The sequence below is a fragment of the Pteronotus mesoamericanus genome, unplaced genomic scaffold (genome assembly GCF_021234165.1).
Source record: "Pteronotus mesoamericanus isolate MK-2021 breed Mesoamerican mustached bat unplaced genomic scaffold, CSHL_Meso_final contig_116, whole genome shotgun sequence".
Classification (NCBI taxonomy): Eukaryota; Metazoa; Chordata; class Mammalia; order Chiroptera; family Mormoopidae; genus Pteronotus; species Pteronotus mesoamericanus.
In genome coordinates, this window is record NW_026555027.1 from 2,713,335 (window position 1) to 2,732,585 (window position 19,251).

Consider the following 19,251-nt stretch of genomic DNA (forward strand, 5'->3'; position numbering starts at 1 on the left):
GCCTTCCTGGCTCACAGGCCCGGCCCTGACCCCTTTCCCTTAGATTGACTCGGGCTCCCAGCCGCACGGCCCCCCGGCTGCGTGTCTTTGTGCTGCAGGGTCCTCGTCCGTCACAAAGGGACCGCAGTGCTGCCGCCCCCGCAGGGTTCTCGTGAGGGCGCTGGGTCCCCAGGGAGAGCTGGGTTTGGGCCCGGGGCCCCAGGGGCAGGGGCTGAACACCCAGCCTCACCTGGGAGAGGGCTCCCTGTCGCGTGGGGGCTGGGGGTGAATTAACCCCTGAACCTGGAGTGTCGGGGATGAGTTGTTTTGAAATAGACACGGGGGTTTTCTTTGGAAAATATCATACAGGTTAAAGCATGCTTTGCCCGGGCAGCTCTCAGTGGGGGTTGGGGACGGGACACATGTGGCCCCAGGTGCCCCTGACAACGGCTGGACCTCGGGAAGGCTGCGTGCTTGGTGCTGCTCCCCCGGCTGTCCCTCGCTCCCTCCTGCCTGTTCCTGTGGGGGCGGGGGAACGGGGGCAGAGCCCCTACCCCCGCTCTGTGGACGTGGCCAGGCCTGGAGGGCGGAGCTGACCGCCCATGACGGCTGGCGAAGCGGCCGTGCAGAGGGGGCGTCGGGCCGCGGGCTGCTCCGTGGGGGACACCCAAGGTCCCACCAGACCTGTCCCCCATGGAAGGAAGGTCGAACCAGGAGGCAGCCGTCCCGAGCTTTTGTTCTTTCCTAAGCCGAGCTGGGCGGAAAGATCTAGAGCCTTTCAGCGTTAAGACCCGGGGCGCAGGCCCCTGGGGCACCAGCAGTGGGGTGCTGGACCCACGTGCTGGAAACTGTCCTTATCAAGACCCCTTCCTGCCGCCGCGCTTGGGGAAAAAAAGAAGAAATGAAACGAAAGAGCTTCTCAAAAACATTGTTTTTCTTAAGTAGAAAGTGTTTGGCTTACTTTCTTTTTAACTTAAGAAAAATAGGCACAATTTTATTTTAAGTGGAAAAAAGAAAAATGAAAGCCCTCCCTTGGGTGTAAAGGCAAGACGGAGAACGAGCAGGCAGCGGGCGCTCTGGGCTGGAAGCAGGGGCCGCGGGGGCCGGGGCGGAGGGGCGGGCGGTGCGGGCAGCAGCGGCAGAGGGAGACCTGGGCCGGGAGGGACGCAGCTGCAGCGCGGCCGGGGCGGGAGCCTCTGTGCAGGGGCCTGGGACTGTCCTGCGTGCAGGGCTTGCGGACCTCGGGCTCCGGGGCCAGATCTCCTGGGCTGGAGGGCGGCCCGGCCGCGTGGTAGCCGTGTGGCCTTGGCCACGCCCCCTCGCCCGCACCCCCCCCCCCCCCCGCGCCCCGTGCGCTGCAGCTCCCCTGCCCGCCCGCAGGGCAGTAAGTGACGCACATTAAAAAGTGGTCGGCACCCAGCACTCAGTGACACAGGCCAGCTCCTTGGACCGCGCACCCGGGCTGCAGACCGGGAACAGCCCTCCGTGCCGCAAACCCTGGACGCCCCGAAGGGCGACCCGGCCCATTGCCGACCTCGGCGGTTCAGGCCTCCCGCCGGAGAACCGTTCCCTGGGACCGTCAGTCAGCGCGGCAAGGCTGGGTCCGGTGACCCCTGGGCCTGGGACACCCTCTGCACGCGCCCTGCCGTCGGGCTCGCCTGTGCAGAGCACCCCGAAGGGGACCCACAGTGACCTTGAGAGGCGCCTGGTCACAGGAGGGGCCTTGCTGAGGCCCGCCTCCGCTTGCACAGCTTGAGTCCGACAATCTGCTGGGGACCTTCCTTCTTCGCCCCCCCCCCCGCCGTCGTGCAAGAACGGGAGGGTGTGTGTGGAAGCACAGCCGTTCACTCGCACAGGAAAATAACGAAGCAGCCGAATTTCTTCCTGTTTCCACCCATAGCGAGTTTGCAGCGTGGTCACCCAGGGCTCTCGTCCCCCAGGTCGGAGGCATTCGGCGCAGGTTCCCTCCGTGGGCCGCGGCCACCGGCCAGCCGTCTGGAAGGCGCTGAGCTTCGGCCCCGCCCCGCCCTGGCTGCCGGCACTGACCTCCGCTCGTCCCTCGGACCGCGGGACTCAGGGTCCCTAAAGCTCCTCTCTGTGGCCTGCGCCCAGTCCAAGCGTGTTTTTCTTTCTTTCTTTAACTAAAAATGTAGAAGAGAGAAAATAAAGTGAGCTGAAGTTTTTTAAGCCTAATACGAATATTGCAGAGCTTCCTTGGAATGGTTCAGCCCCACCCATGGGCAAGAATGCAACCAAAGAAAGCCACAGCGACCCCTTCCCACCGATGTTACAGTCATACAGCCTCACATTCCGTCCCATCTGCTCGTCCATCGGTCTGTCCACCCACCCATCCCCCACCCACCACGCCCCCTGGGGAGGGCAGAACACGCTCCCCGCACCGCGGTGGGCCCCCATAGTGCACCGCGGGCCCGCTGTGCAGAGCCCAGGGCCCTTCCCCGGGTCCAGCGTTGGGGGCACGTGTTAGAGCTGGCGGGGTGGGGTGCACAGTCCTGGCTCCCGGAGCCTTGAACACTCACTGCGGCCGGGCCCTGGGACGGACACCCCCGGCCCCCAGCCCCGTCCTGGCCCCCAGGGTGTAAATTGTGCAGGCCCCTTGGTGGGTCATCGTGTCCCTTGGCTCCTCTCTCTCCGGCTCCTCGTCACCGAGTCAACCTCAGAGGGGCCGTGCAGCGAAGCAGGGAGCTGAGCGGATGGTCCAGACAATCCCTTGTGCTTGGCTTTGGTGAACACAATCGGATTATTTGTCTGTGGTGGCTGATTTACCACCTTAGTTACGTTTTGATCAGTCTGAAAATGGGCCTCCATGTCCCCTGGCGGCCCTATTTGCCCTTGGGTGGCCCTGGCCTGCAAATGGGCTCAGTGTGGGGCCCATACCAGCTGGGTCTGTCCCCACAGATGACCTGTGAAGTGGCCTGTTGACGCGGGGCCCTGTCTGAGTCAGCAAGGAAAGGATTCCTCATTTCTCCATAAGGAAAACCGACTGGTGCCCGAGAGCCCGCGAGCACCAACCGCCCTGCCAAAGACGAGCGCCCTGCTGGCCGCTCCGCAGGGCAGGACTCGGCTCCTCTCCCGCCCCCCGGCCCAGACCCGCCGGCGGCCCCCACGCGCCCCGTTCCTGCCCAGCCCCGAAGCGTGCGGCGCAGCGCCCGACAGGGCCCGGCGGCCTCACTAGCCCTGTTTCCGCGCAGAGCGCTGCGAGTTCGCAAGAAGATGTCGGGGGAGAAGATGCCGGTGAAGATGATCGGGGACATCCTGACGGCCCAGCTGCCCCACATGCAGCCCTACATCCGCTTCTGCAGCTGCCAGCTCAACGGGGCCGCCCTCATCCAGCAGAAGACGGACGAGGCCCCGGACTTCAAGGACTTCGTCAAAGTAAGGAGCCGGGGCGGCAGAGCCAGGCCCCGCCCGAGTGGCTGCGCCGGGGTAACTCAGTGTCTGCTGGCGCGTTTCTGCCGAAGGCCACAGGGACCGAGGTCCTGGCGGACAGTAGGGGAGGCACTAGCTGGCCGATGCGGTTGGGACCAAAGGGGAGACGGGTGGGGGCGGGGCTTGGGGAGGAGAGCGCAGCCCTGCCCGGGAGCTTGGAGCTGCTGTCCAGGGGGTGGGGGTGATCGGATACAGCTTTAAGTTTTCCATCTCATTTTCCTGTCCTGGAGGATGGGCAGGGCTCCGGTTTCCTATTCCGACCTATCTGGGTGCCTTCGGTTCCTGCCGGCCGCTGCCCTGCCCTGCAGAGGGAGGGGCCCGCAGCCCCCAGGGACCCTCGTTCCTTTCCCTGCAGGCTCTTCTTGCTGGGCCCGCCTCCAGACAGCCCGGGGCCGGGGAGGGGGGGTGACCTGCCTGGACCTCTGCTTTGGGGGACAACAGGGGTGTGGAGACCCAGGCGTTGGTGAGCGGTGCATTGGGGCGGCGCTGCTGGAGGCCCCAGGCCCGGGGCCCGCTGTCCCGGGGCTTGGCCTTGGCCCAGTGCGTCCCTGCTGGCACGTCAGCCCCCATTGCCCCACGCACAGGGAAAGAGGGAAGAAAAGGGAAAGAGTAAAATAACTTCTGCGAAGCAGGTACACGTTGATGAATAGACAGTGAGCAAATCACGCGGGCGACAGGCTTGTCTTTGGGCCTGACGCACTGGGGGCAGCCTCGCCCGCCTGCTGGGCGGCAGCGTAGGCGGCGGGCTCACGGGCCTCTGTCGGCTGCGGCGTCTCCTCCGTTTGCTCTGTCTTCCCCCTGCCGTTCCTCGACATTAAAGCTGCCACACACTGGCCTACGGGCGGGACGTTTTCTGGTCGCTCCAAGGGCAGGCGTACCGCTCAGCCATCGGTCTGCGGGGGGCGCAGGCCAGGGAGCAGACGCTAGGCTGGCAGGTGCCACGGCCCGCCCGGGGCCTCAGCCAGGGCACAGGCCAATGAGTCCTCACCGGATGGATGCCCCTGCCCTTCGGGGAGATGCTGACGTCAGCCCGGGGAGGGGCTTGCTGCCCCTTCTCGCCTGCCCCGCCCCGCTGCCCTGCACCAGCTCCTCCGCCTCGACCCCATGGGAGCCGGACGAGCCTGCGCCACCTGCCAGGGTGCTGGGGGGATGGCGCCCGCGGCTGGAGCGGGTTCAGCTGCAGCTGGTTCCTGGCGCCTGGGGCCCAGGTCAGGGCAGAGAACCAGCACCTTTGAGAGCTAAGTCACCATATAACCCCAGTGATACATAGATAGGGTCAGCTTTTGGGGACAGAAGGACTCTTGTCCTCCAGGTGAGTGGACAGAATTGGCAAAAGTGGCGGAAGAGGCAGGGCGTCCTGGGCGGAGACAACAGGTGGCCCCGAAGTCCTGACCCCTCTGTCCCAGCTCTGCTGCCCCCGCCCTGCCCGGGGCTCCCTCGGGGGCGCAGGCTCCATCCAAAATCGCCGATGAGGTCCACCCTCCCGGCGTCTCCGGGACTGAGGGGGAGCTTTTGTTCTGTGATGGTCCTTGCTCCCGGGAACGCCGGGCGTCTCCGCAGAAACCCGGGAGAGGCCGTCTCCAGGCTCATCTCTGGGAGCCAGGAGCCCTGCGTCCCCTGGAGAGGCGCTGTAGGGCAGGGACGGCCCTGGGGGCGGGGGCACATCGCTGGCCCCCGTCCCCGCACCCCTTCTGCAAAGCGCCTCGTCCTGGACCAGGGTCGGCTGCTCGGTGGTTGTCCAGGATCGGGAGGCGTCCCTGTCGATGCCAGCGGCTGGGTCGTGCTCAGACGAGCCTCTCCTTTCAGAGGCTGGCGATGGACCCCCGATGCAAAGGGATGCCGCTGTCGAGTTTCATTCTGAAGCCCATGCAGCGGGTGACGAGGTACCCCCTGATCGTTAAAAACGTGAGTACCGCCCCCTCTCGCGAGGGGCACCGCCTCAGCGTGTTGGGGAACGGCGGCCACGGGCGAGTCCCCGGCCCGCGCCCCTGCCATGGGCTGTGCAGGGATGCGTGCCCGGCAGGGGGGGGCGGCACCCGCGTGGTAACTCGGCAAGAAAAGCCGTTCATCGTGGAAAAGGCCAGTAAGACGTGACCTTCCAAGGGCGTCCGGGCACCTCCGACCCTATAAGCTGGAAAGTGGCCGCTCAGACCTTGATTCTTTCCCACCTGAGAAACGTGTGGGGGACAGGCGCACTCTGAGCCTGCGGTTACAGAGCCCTGGGCGGCGGCGGCACCGGGCCTGGCTCCTCTCTGTGGAGAACCTGCGTCCAGTCGGGCCCTCTGTGCTCACTGCCCTGGGGATCCCTCAGCGGCAGAGCCTGGGAGTCCATGTACTGTGTACGTACACATGTTTACACAGACGCGAGTGTGCACGCGTGTATCTATTTCCAGAGCGACCCGTGTGTGCGGGAGCTCCCACCCCCGCCTCCTGCTCTCACGCACGGAACCGATTCCGGGCCTCCCTCGTGCCGCACATTCGTGACTTCCTGCCCTGCGAGAGGCCTGGCTCTCATTTTCCTCAACATGTGTCCTCATCTCCTCGGTCCCCTTAAGTGCCACGAATCTCCCTCCTGTGTAAGGGGTCTCCCCAGTGCAATGCCACCGCGCCCCACAAAACGCCCTGTGGCCACATCGGCTCAGCCCAAGGATTCGTTTTGAAAGGAGCTGACAAGTGATTGTTTCCTCTCCCCTCACTTGAGTTACTATTGAAATCGCTCAACGCTTTTCTTTATTTCCCCCAATGTTGAATCACACAGTGAAGGTGGAAACAGGTTTTTAACGTAGGTGTTCTAGATCTAGCCAATGGAAGAAAAACAAAAACAAGAAGAGAGCAGAGAGCTATTGACGTTAAGAAGGAAAAACGAGTGGTCGCTCTGTGCAGAAGCGCGGCTGCGCCCTTGCGAGGCCCCGGGACAGCGGCCCGCGGGGCTAAGGAGAGAACGCAGGGCCGCAGACGCTGTGAGCCGCCGGCGGGAAACGGCGCAGGCTCTGGGTTAGATATTTTCATACTCCCAAGGCAGAAGCGTCCTTAGAAGGCACCCAAGACAGGACCTTAAAGGGCTGAGAGTCATAGCAACTTACAAAACAGTCTTTTATTCTGGGGACATCCTAGATGTTCATTAAGGAGTACAGTTGAATAAATTTTGGTAGATCTGTACTAGGGAAATATTTCAAAAGATAGGCTTCCGTGAATCGGCTCGGAGAGACAGGCAGGAAACTCTAGTAAATTACAGAAAACAGCAGCCCCGCTTGAGCAATCTGACAGTGTGGCCCTTTCTGCAAAACAGGGGGCAAACCCTGCGTGGCTATTAAGCACACGCAGAGCATGTAGCAGGGCGTCCCACCCGCGGCCGGGGGGACGCATGCGGCCCAGGACGGCTGTGAGTGCGGCCCGGCACAAAATCGTAAATTTCCTTAAAACATGATGAGGTTGTTTTGTGATTATGTGCCACATGTGCTGGGCACGGAGCTGTCCTCTCGGGAGAGACCCGCGCGGGGTGCGGGCGGGGTGCGTGACTGCGGCCGCTGCCCTCCCCCCCCAAGTATAAACAGCGTGGCACCCCTGCCCCCCGGGGGCCTCTGCCACCGCTCCACGTCAGGGCGCGCCGGGTGCTCAGAGCGGTGGGGGCCCGAGTGTCCGCCGCCCGGGAGGGGCTTGGGCCATGCGCCGCCTCGGTGCGGCCAGGCCCCCCAGGACGGCGGACGTCTGCCCCCGCTCCAGCCGCCACCTTCTGGTGTCCCACGCAGATCCTGGAAAACACCCCCGAGAACCACCCCGACCACAGCCACCTGCGGCAGGCGCTGGAGAAGGCGGAGGAGCTGTGCTCGCAGGTGAACGAAGGGGTGCGGGAGAAGGAGAACTCGGACCGGCTGGAGTGGATCCAGGCCCACGTGCAGTGCGAGGGCCTGTCAGAGGTGAGCCGCGGGGCGGGCCTGCGGGGACCGGCCGTGCACCGGCCCGACTCCGGCCCGCAGCCTGCTAGTGCCTCTCTGGCTGCTTCTAATTTGCTAGTTAACCCCTACACGGAGTTTTTAAATTCCCATTATTTTCTTCTCCATTTCCAGTAGTTCTTTCTCTCTGGAATGTGCTGGTTTCTTCCCAGTGTCTCGTTCCTTGCACAAGAGGCCAGGCCTCTCCTTTATCTCCTAACACACTTCAAACACAATCGTCCATGTTTCGGATCTGTAATTCCCGCCTCTAGCTGCTGTCTGCTGTTTCTGGCGGCCCCCGCCGCACGGGCCCGCGGCCCGCGCCCCGCGTGTGCTGGCATTTCCGATCGTGAGCTCGTGCCCTTGGAACTTCAGCTGTGGGGTCCTGACAGGCTGGAGCTGCATTCCTTCCGAGAGGATCGCTACCAGGACCACCCTAAATTAGCACAGGGGGCTCTGGGAGTCACACTGGTTGTGTGAATTGTGGCATAAATGTGTGTGTCCCCAGAGCTGCCTTGGGGACATTTTTTTCCTCCATATACACCAAGGTCAGAAACGACCCAGGTTTCTTGCTCATTTTTTCTGTGTTTGAGTTTCTCCTCCTTCCTCGGATCCAGCTTTTTGTGATTCCCTGTCAGATGCCTCACATCACACGGGCCTGATACATCTCTGCCTTCTGCACCCCACATAGCTGTTAAGGCGGAAGCTCACTGTCACCAGATTCAAGACAGACTCTCAGCCAAAGCCAGCTTAGGGGCTTGTTTATCATCCAAGGTCTGCATGTTCTTTTCTTTTTTCTTTTTTTTTTTCATTTATATTTATTGGTTTTAGAGAGAGTGAGGGAAAGAAAGAAAAATACACTGTTGCTGTTGTTTTCTTCCCCTCCTTATTGATGCACTTATCGGTTGATTCTTGTCTGCGCCCTGACCGGAGAGCGAACCCACAGCCTTGATGTTTTGGGATGACGCTTGACCCGACTGAGCTACCTGGACAGAACTGCATTTTCATGTTGTTCTTGGCCTCTGCAAATTTCTTATTTTTATCACCCTGCTTACATTTAAAAAGCACATTTTTATACCTTACGCAGTTTTTAAATTTCTCACCGGGTGAGTCAGAGCATTTAGTCCACTGCACTCCCAGAACCAGAAACGTCCCCTCTAGGATTTAATGGTCTTCACGGCACTGGCCTTTCCTTCAGCTTTATTCCCAAACACACAGACACACGTGTGCGCACACCGTTCCCTGTGCCTCCCTCCCCCGCTCCCCACGGCGTCAAAGGCGGTCGCCCCCTGAGCCAGTGGCCACCCATTCCTCCCTGCCCGCCTCCCGCGTGCCGGCCACGCAGGCTGGGGGAGCATCCCGTGGGGACCGAGGGGACCTGTGGGGGCTCCCGTGCTGGAATTCCGTGTTGACATGCAATCGCAGGCTCTCGCTGGTTGCTTGGCCCATCCTCCCTTCCTTCCCTTCGGTCCTTCCCCCTCCCTCCCTCCCTCCTTCCCTCTCTCCCTCCCCCGCTTCCTTCCTGGGCTCTGCCGCTCCCCGTCCTGCCCGACAGCTGTGCGGAGCGGCCCATCCCGGTGCCTGGTGGCTGCTGTCGGGGGTACCCAAGCGAGGCCAGCGCTTCAGCTTAAAACAGTCAGAGCAGAATAAAGTCTGTCATTTGGTTTTGTGGCTCCTACGCCCTCTCTGAAGTGGGCTGTTGGCCTTCCGTACAGATCGGTCTTCCCTCGCTGTTGTCAGGCTCCCATTCTGTCTGCGCCGTGGGCACGGCCGCGCCGGCCTCTGTTCCCTGACCCTGTCTGGACACGCAGCCGTGATTCACCGTCAGTTTCACGCTGTCGTAGACAGTCTCGTCGGTTCCCAGTTCGCGTTCGTCCCGTGCGAGCCCGGCCCCTCGGAGGGCCCAGCCGCCGGGTGAATAAGCGACACCGCGTGTGCGTGAGCCAAGCTGCCTTTCCTTAGCCACTGTCCCCGCGTGGCTCGGCCCCTCTCTCTCGGGGAGCGAAAAGGGCCAGAATGACCGCCAGGCTCTCATCGCCCAGGCAAAGGCGAAGGGCGTCCTGTGAGGGCTCAGGCTGGGGTGTCGCCATTAGCCTGTCGGGGTGGGGGCTCCTCAGAGCCTCGGTGGGAGGCAGGAGCCTCCTCCCTCCCTGTGCCTGAGGGCGACGGGGGGCGGCCACGCCCCTTGAAAGCCATCGGGCTCTGGTCGCAGGGACCCCGCGGACTCTGCCGTCACGTGGGGGCAGACGGTGGCCCCCAGGTCCCTCGAGGGATGCGAGCTGCGAACCTCGTTGCCTCCTGACAAATACTCCCCTCGGGGAGAGCCTGGCCCTGGAGGCTGCTGGACGGAGCTCCTCCCTGGGGCTCGAATGTGGGCAGGGCTTGGGGGACCGTGACACCCGCTTGGTTTCTGTCGCTGCCCAGCCACCGCTGTGGCCCTCCTCTCCTCAGTCTCTCCCCTGCTGTCAAGAGGGGGCTCAAGTAAGGTCGCTCCTGCCTCAGTCTTCCTCTGCGCCTTCAGAGCCGGCTCACGCGAGATGGCGGAGCCCGGGGTGGGGGTGACAGACGCGAGAACCCAGAGCCCGGCGGGGACAGGGGGTGGCGGAGCTGCGTTGCAGCACTCGGGGCCACCCCCGAGGTTCGGGAGGACGCGGGGAGAGCGGGCCTCTTCACGGTGCGGAACGCGCACTGGGCGAGGCCCGTTCCCGCCAGCACCTGTTTGTGCTGCTTGGCCTCGAGGCCTCGCGCAGCACCGCTGAGGCCCGCACTGTCCGAGGCCCTCCCAGCAGCCCCTTCTGGATTTTCAAAGTAAATTTATTGGGGCGACATTGTTTATTAAGATCTGTAGGTCTCAGGTGTCCATTTCTATGCTGTGCGATCTGTGTAGTGCGCTGTGTGCCCACCACCCAAAGCCGAGCCACCTTCCGTCACCGTATGTTTGACCCCCTTTGCGCCTCACTTCCCTCCCGCCCTGCTTCCGGCCGCTCGCCCCGCACAGTCGTCTGTGTCCATGAGGGTGGGGTGGTCTGTGCATCGGGCTTGTTCGTTTGTGGCTTCAGTTTTACATCCCACGCACGAGTGAAGTCAGACGGGTCTTCACTTCTCTGCCTGACTCGGTTCGCTCGCCCGGCAACCTCTCGGCCCCCGGTGTGAGCCTCCGCCGCAGGCCGGCCGAGGCCCGGCCCGGATCCCGGTGGAGCCCACGCCCGCAGGCGCGGAAAACCCCGAATCGCAACCTGGCCCGTCTCCATCGTATCTTCTCTGCGTTTTGTTTCCTTTCTCAGCAACTTGTGTTCAATTCCGTGACCAACTGCCTGGGGCCACGCAAGTTCCTGCACAGCGGGAAGCTCTACAAGGCCAAGAGCAACAAGGAGCTGTACGGCTTCCTCTTCAACGACTTCCTCCTGCTGACCCAGGCCCTGAAGCCGCTGGGCTCTTCCGGCACCGACAAAGTCTTCAGCCCCAAGTCCAACCTGCAGTACAAAATGTACAAAACCGTAAGTTGGCTTCCGGATGGCGCCGTCCGGGCTGGGGGCGGGGGGCGGGGGTGGTGCGTTGCCAGGGGTCCGCAGAGTATCGTCAGGTTCGGGGCTGTGGTGCCCAGCAGACGGCAAGGGTGACCAGGGTTTCAGGTGACGGGGTCACGCACCCCCAGTGTAGGCCCCGTCTGCTTGAGCTTTGCTCTGTGGCGCTTCACAGAAACTGTGCTTTTTACAAATTGAAGGCCAGGCCTTCCACCAGCGAACCAAGGACAACTGGCCCTATTGCGGGGTCTGGGACCACCTGCAGCCTCACCGTGGCGAGCCCGCCCTCTCAGGGAGGCGGCAGCGTCCCGTCCGATGGGCGCACCATCCACCAGCTGCCCGGTGGCCACGCGGGCCCCCGGACAGGACGGGGCTCACGCTGCCCCGGCGGGGCCCGCAGTCCCGGGTGCAGCCCAGGCAGGCGTGGGAAAGGCCGGGAGTAGAGCTCAGGCGCCCCCCTCCCGAACATTCCCAGCCCCCGCAAACTCCCCAAGGAATCTTGAAACAGCTGCGCCCGCCCCGCCTTCCCGCCCTGTGAGCAGTCCTTGCAGGGAGGTTTCCCTCCGCTGCTATTTCGTCGCCCCTCCTGCAGGGCTGTGTTTGGGTCCCCTCCTTGTGGGGTGCTGTTTTTCTACGTTCGTCTCTGCGGGGGGCAGTTCTGACAGACTCCTTCTCTCCGAAGCAACGGTTAGCCTTATTTGAGAAAAAAGAACAATGCACATATGCCGATTGTCACTAGTAGCTTTGTATGAAAATCTTTGGCGGGGAATTTGCTTGGACGTAGAGTTGATGGAGGCTGTTTGCTGGTCAGGATACCGATAGGCGAACGGGCCAGTTCTGATTCTGAAGGACTGAAAAATACCTGCAAAACGGGGTGTCCGTATTTATAATTTGCTACGAATGGACGTTGATATTAATACAGCATCATTATTCCGGTAGCATTTGCTGGAACACACATGCAGACACGCGAGCGCACAGACAGACTCTCATTCCCTGGAACTCAGCCTGGCTCGCAGGACCACGCGCACGTGAGCGTGTGCACTCAGAGTTTGCTAGCGCGCACACATCCCGGCCGGCTTCCCAACGCCCGTGCATTATTTTTCAGCCTATTTTCCTAAACGAGGTTCTAGTAAAACTACCCACCGACCCTTCTGGGGACGAGCCCATCTTCCACATTTCCCACATCGACCGAGTCTACACTCTCCGAGCAGAAAGCATAAACGAAAGGTAAGCCCGGCTGTCCCCTGGCATTGGCGCCCAGGACCCACCTGGTGCAGGACCCTGGGGGACGTGTAATTAATCAGCAGGTCCCAGCGTTCCCCCGGCTGCAATGCCACAATCCCCGACTGGAGCGGACGCGGGAGGTGGTAATACTTTCTCCCAGAGCCTCACAGAAGTTTGACACATGGCATGAACGTTTCAAAATGAAATTGATTGAAACTAATTTTGCTTGAGACTTTGGGGAGGGGAGAAATTTTCAGCCTTCTTTGAGATAAATGGAGTGTCTCAGGTGTCCCCGGTGGCAGAAAGCAAAAGGAACGCCACTTGGGGGTCGATAGGCCCCCCGGCCCAGTCCCCTTCTCTGCTGGGTCACTTGGACAGACATTCTGGGTCCTAGAACTGTGGGTAATTCGCTCCAGTCGTGCCTTCAAGACTCTGCCTTGGGGCCGATGAAGCAGATCGCTGTCAGAAGGGTGGGCTGGGCAGGAGGCCACAGCATTCCACGGAACGTCAGTGACAAGCCAGGGAGCGGGCCCAGGCTACGGTGCACACGGGCCCCGAGGATGGGGCAGAGCGCTCGCCTGGGGTGGGCCTCTCTGTCGTGGGAAGCCCTCCCTTACCCAGGAGGCGGTTTCACACTCGCCCCGGGTGTTCTGTGAGGGAGAGCCGGCCAGCCTCGGGGGGTGGGCCAATGCGGGGTGCCTCCCAGGAGGGGGCGGGGGAGCCGTGCACCCCGCGGCCACCAGGACCGCGGTTCCCATGGATGTGCGTCCATGGGAACGCCAGCAAGGCCTTGGGAACACCCATAAACATGTCACTATGCCTTTCTTATTAACAGGAGGAACAACTATACGCCTCACGTGACATAAAACACAACTTTGTCTCCCAAGTCTTTGTTGTTAGAATCAGACGAACACGCAGAGTCCTGGAAACTGCATTTGGACAGACTCGAAGCCTTTTTCCTGAGTTCTGTTTGGCACTTTTCTGTCTTTTCCTTTCCAAGGACGGCCTGGGTGCAGAAAATCAAAGCTGCTTCTGAGCTCTACATAGAGACGGAAAAGAAGAAGCGGGAGAAGGCGTACCTGGGTAGGCAGGGCAGCTGGGCCGCTGGGCCCGGGCCTTAGAGCTGAGGGTGGGCCTGCAAGGACAGAGGCCCCAGGCGGCGGAAGGGCCAGAGGGGGAGTGGGGTGGGGGGGTCGGCACACTCCCGGAGCCAGGAGGTGAGAGGTGAAGGGGGCAGCACAGGCCGACAGGGATGGAAGCGCCTGGCGCTAACACGTGCGTTCCGCGTGGCTGTCTGCGTCCTAGTCCGCTCCCAGAGGGCGACGGGCATCGGAAGGTTGATGGTGAACGTGGTCGAAGGCGTGGAGCTGAAGCCCTGCCGGTCGCACGGTGAGGACCCTCCCACCTCCCCCCACCCGGCTCCTAATCAGAGAGAAAACGTGCCATTTCCATCACCGTAGAGTTCTTTCCAGAACGGGCTTTTCTAGCACTGGTTCAAAAACTCTAGGTTTTTAAGTCCTTTCCAGCGTCTTGCTTTCCAGAGCAGTCTGAGGGGTCGCCCTCCCCCCACCCCCCACGCCCTAGACGCGATGCGGGCTAAGGCGAAGGCGAGGACAGAGGGGGCCTGGTTTCAAAGCCCACCCACCCAACTATTGGCTTCAGTTTACAGTGGCGCCGAGTCGGGGGGGGGGGGTTCGCCCGGACTCCCCATCTCTGCCCCCCCTTAGGCTGGCGGTTGGGGGAGTAAAGGGGTGCGGAGGGCAGGGTCGCCCGCCTTCGGGACCCGCCTGGAGCCCGGAGAGCGCGCCGCAGGCCCGGGTCCAGCAGGCTCCACCCCCTCCAGGAAAGAGCAACCCGTACTGCGAGGTGACCATGGGCTCCCAGTGCCACATCACCAAGACCATCCAGGACACCCTGAACCCCAAGTGGAACTCCAATTGCCAGTTCTTCATCCGAGACCTGGAGCAGGAGGTGCTCTGCATCACCGTGTTTGAGCGGGACCAGTTCTCGCCCGACGGTGAGTGCGCCGCGGCCGCGCAGCCCTCTCCCCTCCCCACCCGGCAGGCCCGGGTACAGGCTTTCTCTGGGGACACGGTGCCCACACTTGCTTGGGCTCCCCGCCTCCGCGGAGGCGAGGCTGGAGCAAGACAAGGCTCAGGCTCCCCGAGCAGCACACTGCCCCTCTGCTGGCGCGGCTGGGAGCAGGTGACACAGCTGCTGGGTCTCGGGTGGTCCGCTCCCGGGGACAAGCACCGTGGTCCTGTGCGCCCCCCAGGGAGGCGGCTACAAGGAGGGCTGCCCCCCAAAGCCCAGCCGGGTCCCTTAGTCCTTGGCCCAAACCCACAGGGGTGATGGTGGAGCTGGCCCATTGAGCCGGAGGGACGTTAGCCCACAGGCGTGGCGGCGACCATCGGTGTCCTTGGGTGACCCTCCTGGCTAATCAAGGACGTGGAATTGGCCTCCCTGCCTGCGGTTCTCTGTTTCTGCCCTGAGCCCGGGAAAGGATGGGACTGGCCAACGGTCACGGGAGCTCCCTCTTCCTCCGCCCACCACACACTGGGGGGCGGGCTCAAAGGCTGCGGCCTCAGTCACGGTCACGGGGGAGCGTGAGGCACCGGCGCCGGGGCCGCGCGTTGGCGCGGGGTCTGCCAGAGCTGCCGGGGCGCCCGCAGCGCTTTCACAGGGACCCGCCCCGCGGAGCGGGGCCCTGGGGCTCCCGCCCGAGGACAGCGGCTGGCTGGCCAAGCCTGCAGGGGGGCCAGGACGCCCGGCTTTGCCTCCGTGTCCACTGGGCTTCAAGTGGGTCCTTTTTAAATGGTGAAACACCATGACACACACCAACCCCGCTGGGCGAGTGGCGAATCCCGGGGTGGTTCTTACGGCAGGGCTGTTTCCACGGAACCGCACGGGCGGTGGGGGGGAGGCGGCGGGGCGGGGGGGGGCGGGGGAGGCGCGCAGCGGGCTCGTCTCTGCCGCCAGGAGGTCCAGGCGCTCCGGGGTTTAAATGGGGGCCTGGAGGGGGCGCTGTTTCCTGCCGTAAGTGCCCGGACCGCTGTGTCTCGCAGCAGATCGTTGTCAAACAGGCAAATGAAGGAATTCGTGGTCCGGAGGCCCCTTTCACACCTTCACCCACGTGTCTGCCTCGGCATTTAAAAACTTTTAGACATGTTCATATCCGTTCTCATACGCTGCTCAGTGTTTGGTGGAAAACGGTGTTGAGATTGTTCCGGAACTGCAGAAAATGTGCCACCCCCAGCCACGGCCTCTCGCCCACCCCTCCACCGGCCCAGGGGCCCACGGACGGCACCGAAGGCCCAGGCCCAGCTCCCCATCCTTGGCTTTGCTGGAAGTTGTGTGACGTCACAGAGCGCCCTCCTGTGGCAGCCTCTGGGAGAGAGAAAGGACTGTCCAATTTTTGTCCCGCGTGTGTTGTTTCTCTCCCCGGTGACTTCTTTCAAGTTCACGTATGTTGCTAATTGTGCGACTCACGTGACACCCGGGCAGCCGCAGACCCCGGTGGGGCCCAGGTGCGGGGGACGTCCCGGTCTGCGTTCTAACCCCTTCTAGGCTGCCCGCTGTGCCACCCGGGCGTTTTCTTTTCCCTCCCTGTGCACGTCTGTAGCTCATGGATTCCCGCCAACCGGCTGAACTCCCTTTTCCAAGAAGCGAGAGTAGGGCGGTTCCCTGGGACGTTCCCAACACGCCAGACACGAGGCTGGGAGGGGCGGAACCCTTGTCTGAGCGGGGTCTGTCCGTTCTCCTTTCAGATTTCTTGGGTCGGACGGAGATCCGTGTGGCCGACATCAAGAAGGACCAGGGTTCCAAGGGGCCGGTGACCAAGTGTCTGCTGCTCCACGAGGTCCCCACGGGAGAGATTGTGGTCCGCCTGGACCTCCAGCTGTTCGACGAGCCCTAGGAGCAGCCCAGGCCGGCAGGTGCCGTCCGGGAGCGGCCTTGCCTTTCTAAGGCCTCCGCCTGGGTGAGCCAGGGGCCGCAGGACGGCGGTGAAAGGCCCCCGCTGATTCCAGGAGTGTCTCGACAATCCTTTCCCCCGAGCGGTCTCCCATTCGATGAAACAGAACTCCTTCCCTCTGTCCCCATTACAGGTCTTGTGACAGCTTCTCGGGCCTTTGAAACCCGACAGCTCCCAGCGAGGTTTGCGTGGGAGTCGGGCCCGCCCCTGGGCCCGGGGCAGGGTTCTGGTTGCTGTCAAATAATTTATAAATGCACTGGCTGTATTTTTGGAGAATTCATGTGAACCCCCCGCCCGTGTCTTACCTCTACCAGCCCCCGGTGGGCCCCCAGACTGAGTGCTTGGTGTGTTTAGAAATGTTACGGTGGCTCCGTCATTGCTGTAGAATCTCACCCCTCCAGCCCCACCCCCCGGGCCCCGGCTCCCGCCCTCGGGACCGTGTTTGAAACGCTGCCCTGCAGCTGATCACCGGGGAGCATGTCTCCTCTCAGATGCTGGGCTGCGCTCTGCAGAGCTAGTCCATGGAAGGTTCCAGGCCTTCCCAGGTCATATATTGATAAACGTCAATGAAAACTACCACTGGCTATGACTGGGTGATTCGATTCTGATTCCCAGCAACTCTGGGAGGTGGTAAGAAAGCCCGTGACCTACAGAGTCACACTCTGCGGGAGCGCATCACCGAGGTCCCCTGAAGGCGGCACCATGGGTCCTGGGTGTCGGCCCAGTTGGAAAACTCCTCTGTGGCCGGAGGTCCTGTGATGTTGCCTGAAGGTTGTTGCCGGCAACCAGCTCCGAGCCTCCTCTCGCTGGAATGTGCCGGGTGCTGACTGTCAGGGGAATTTCAGGAGCTGTCCTCGGTGCATCCCCGAACAGGCGTCCCCGAGGCGTGCAAAGGAAAAGGGACAATCTGGAAGTGGGTGGAAGGTGTGAAGGAAATGCATCGTGGGCGCGTCAGACCCCGGGAGCCAGCAGCCCCGTGGGCCCGGGAGGAAGACCGGAGCCGCCCTGCGCGCCGCGCCCTGGCCTCCCTCTCGGGGATGGAGCCCCGCGTGCGTGCGGCCCCTCGGGAGCGTATGGCCAGGGGCCAGCTGTTTGGTTTGAGTTCTTTGATTTCTCTCCCTGTTAAATGCCAGGAGACAGGCCGATTGACCAGATAACAACTTGAGTTGCCAATGGGACACGTGGGCCGTAGTTTGTTCGCATGTTGCCTTTCTCTGAATCCCAGCTCCTTGTGGCCGCGAGACGCCCTTTGCGTGTGCTCCCGGCGCCGGAGTCTAGCTTTCCTGGGCTGGGCGGCGTTCCCTGCGGTTGCAGGTCCTTGGCCTCGGATTGGGGCGGTGGAGGCGCTCGTCTAAGACACTGTCAACAGCGCGCGGGGACCCCACCGCGGGGGAAATGGGCGTGGCACGACCCCGGGAGGTCCGGGCTGCGGCCTGGGCGGTTTCTGAAATGCATGTGTGGGAAAGGGCAACAACGTTTACATTTCATACTTTTAAAAAACCACTTTATTATTTATTTATTGAAGATAGCGTAGGATTTTGTATCGAGAACAACAGACATACGTATTTTTTGAAACGAGCCGATAGATGTGCCCTTTAGTTAGAAACTTCCAGCCTGGGTGCAGGCTTGCATTTGTTTACCACCTCACGGCGGAAAACATGGCTCAAATACTTTCAGTTTACATTTTTGGTGTTGTTAAGAAGCTGTTTAAATGAAATCCGCACGGAGACGCCCAGCCAGCCCATGCTTTCCTGTTTCTGTGACCCATCCAGCCTGTTTACTGTGCTTCTGAAGGACATGTCGCTGTGGCAGAAAAAAGTGCCGCGCGCATAACTCGGGTCATGCGGGGTCCCCACTCCGCTCCTCCCTTTCTGTCCTTCCTCTTCTTCACTGGCCTTCCTTGCGTGTCAGCGTAAGGCATTGCTGTCCGTGTGGGTGGGGACGGTGTGCGCAGGGAGGGATCAGCGTCCTGTCACCGTTTCAGTGGCACGAGGCCACCGCTCACCTCACCGTGTCCTGCCATCGGAATGAGTTTTTCATGGAAGGCGGGAGTTGTGTTCCGTTCCCCGGGGACTGCACTGAGCACCCCGAGGCGGCCTGTGGGCGCAGGTCCTGGGACAGCACCCTTCTGGGCGGGTCCGGCTGACCCTCAGACCTGCTGTGACTCGTGACGCGTGTTGGGGGACGGAGGGAGGCGGGCGACATGTGGAGGCTCAAACTCTCTGGCCCCTCTTCTTCCCTTCTGCCCTTCTGGCTGCCTGGGAAGGATTTCACAGAGGTGAAATGTCCCTCGCCAACAAGCAACCTGTCACCTAGCTCTTGCTTCCTCAAGGTGGGATGTCTCCGGTTCTCTGCATCCTGGCATTCTGCCCCCAGCCCTGCCCACCCCCTGGGCTGCGCTGTCCTGAGGGACAGTCCATGTCCCCGTCCCTCTGGGGGGTGCCGGTGGCTGCCCTCTCCCGGCACACGGGTGGGCAGCGCCGTGTCTTGGAGACGTGGTTTGTCGGGTCCGGGGGGGCGCCTTACGCAGGGCGAGGTTCACTCGAGGGAGGGGCCGGGGTCCCGGTCCGACTGCTGGGACCACGTGTCCCCCTGCCCTGATGGTGGAGGAGAGGTCTGTGCCCCCAAGGCCGTTCATGTGAAAAAGGACATTTCTCTTCTTGGCTGTTTGAACAACTGAAGTGCTAGAAAACCAGTGAAAACCACTTGCATTGTGTCTTGTCTTGGAGACCTGGCCCCCAATCCCAGGGGTCTTCCGGTGGGAGCGAGGTCAGGAGGACCAGGAGCTGGAGCCCCCGGGAGGGACGGTGGCAGGCCTGCCGTCCGGGGCTGGTGGGGTGGGCACGAAGCCCCAGCCACTCGGAGCGAGGGCCGGATCGGGAGGGCCGGGGGCGTGGCCGTGGGGGCGGCGCCCCCGGTTTCACCGGGCGGTGGGCGCCTTAGGGCTGCCAGCGCCTTGTGTGAGGAGGAGACTTCCCTGTCTCTACTCCAAAATTTGTCCTTCTGGTCGGTTGGGCCTTTTTGAATCATAAGAAGAAAACCTGCTTTGGATCGGTAGTGGTCTTGGGAGTTTCCACTGGGACCAGCGAGCAGGCTTTCTTTCCTTTCTCACCCTCCCGCGTTGTGTTGTGTTTCGCCGCCCTCCCCTTCGGGCTGGAATGCACAGACGCTG

The 19,251-nt window shown here is 62.2% G+C and overlaps 1 protein-coding gene across 3 annotated transcripts in view; it reads left to right on the plus strand.

The window, feature by feature from the left end:
- The window catches only part of ITSN1 (intersectin 1), a 170,164-nt gene extending 154,075 nt beyond the window's left edge, over window positions 1–16,089 (plus strand). For all 3 annotated transcript variants that reach the window (XM_054578067.1, XM_054578058.1, XM_054578075.1), the window contains 9 exons: window positions 3,189–3,372; window positions 5,233–5,331; window positions 7,176–7,343; window positions 10,643–10,855; window positions 11,988–12,109; window positions 13,107–13,189; window positions 13,412–13,495; window positions 13,950–14,123; window positions 15,874–16,089. In XM_054578067.1, the coding sequence (XP_054434042.1) occupies window positions 3,189–3,372; window positions 5,233–5,331; window positions 7,176–7,343; window positions 10,643–10,855; window positions 11,988–12,109; window positions 13,107–13,189; window positions 13,412–13,495; window positions 13,950–14,123; window positions 15,874–16,022 (1,276 nt within the window). In that variant the 3' untranslated portion in view covers window positions 16,023–16,089. The remainder of the gene's footprint in view (window positions 1–3,188; window positions 3,373–5,232; window positions 5,332–7,175; window positions 7,344–10,642; window positions 10,856–11,987; window positions 12,110–13,106; window positions 13,190–13,411; window positions 13,496–13,949; window positions 14,124–15,873) is intronic.
- Window positions 16,090–19,251: the final 3,162 nt, after the last annotated feature.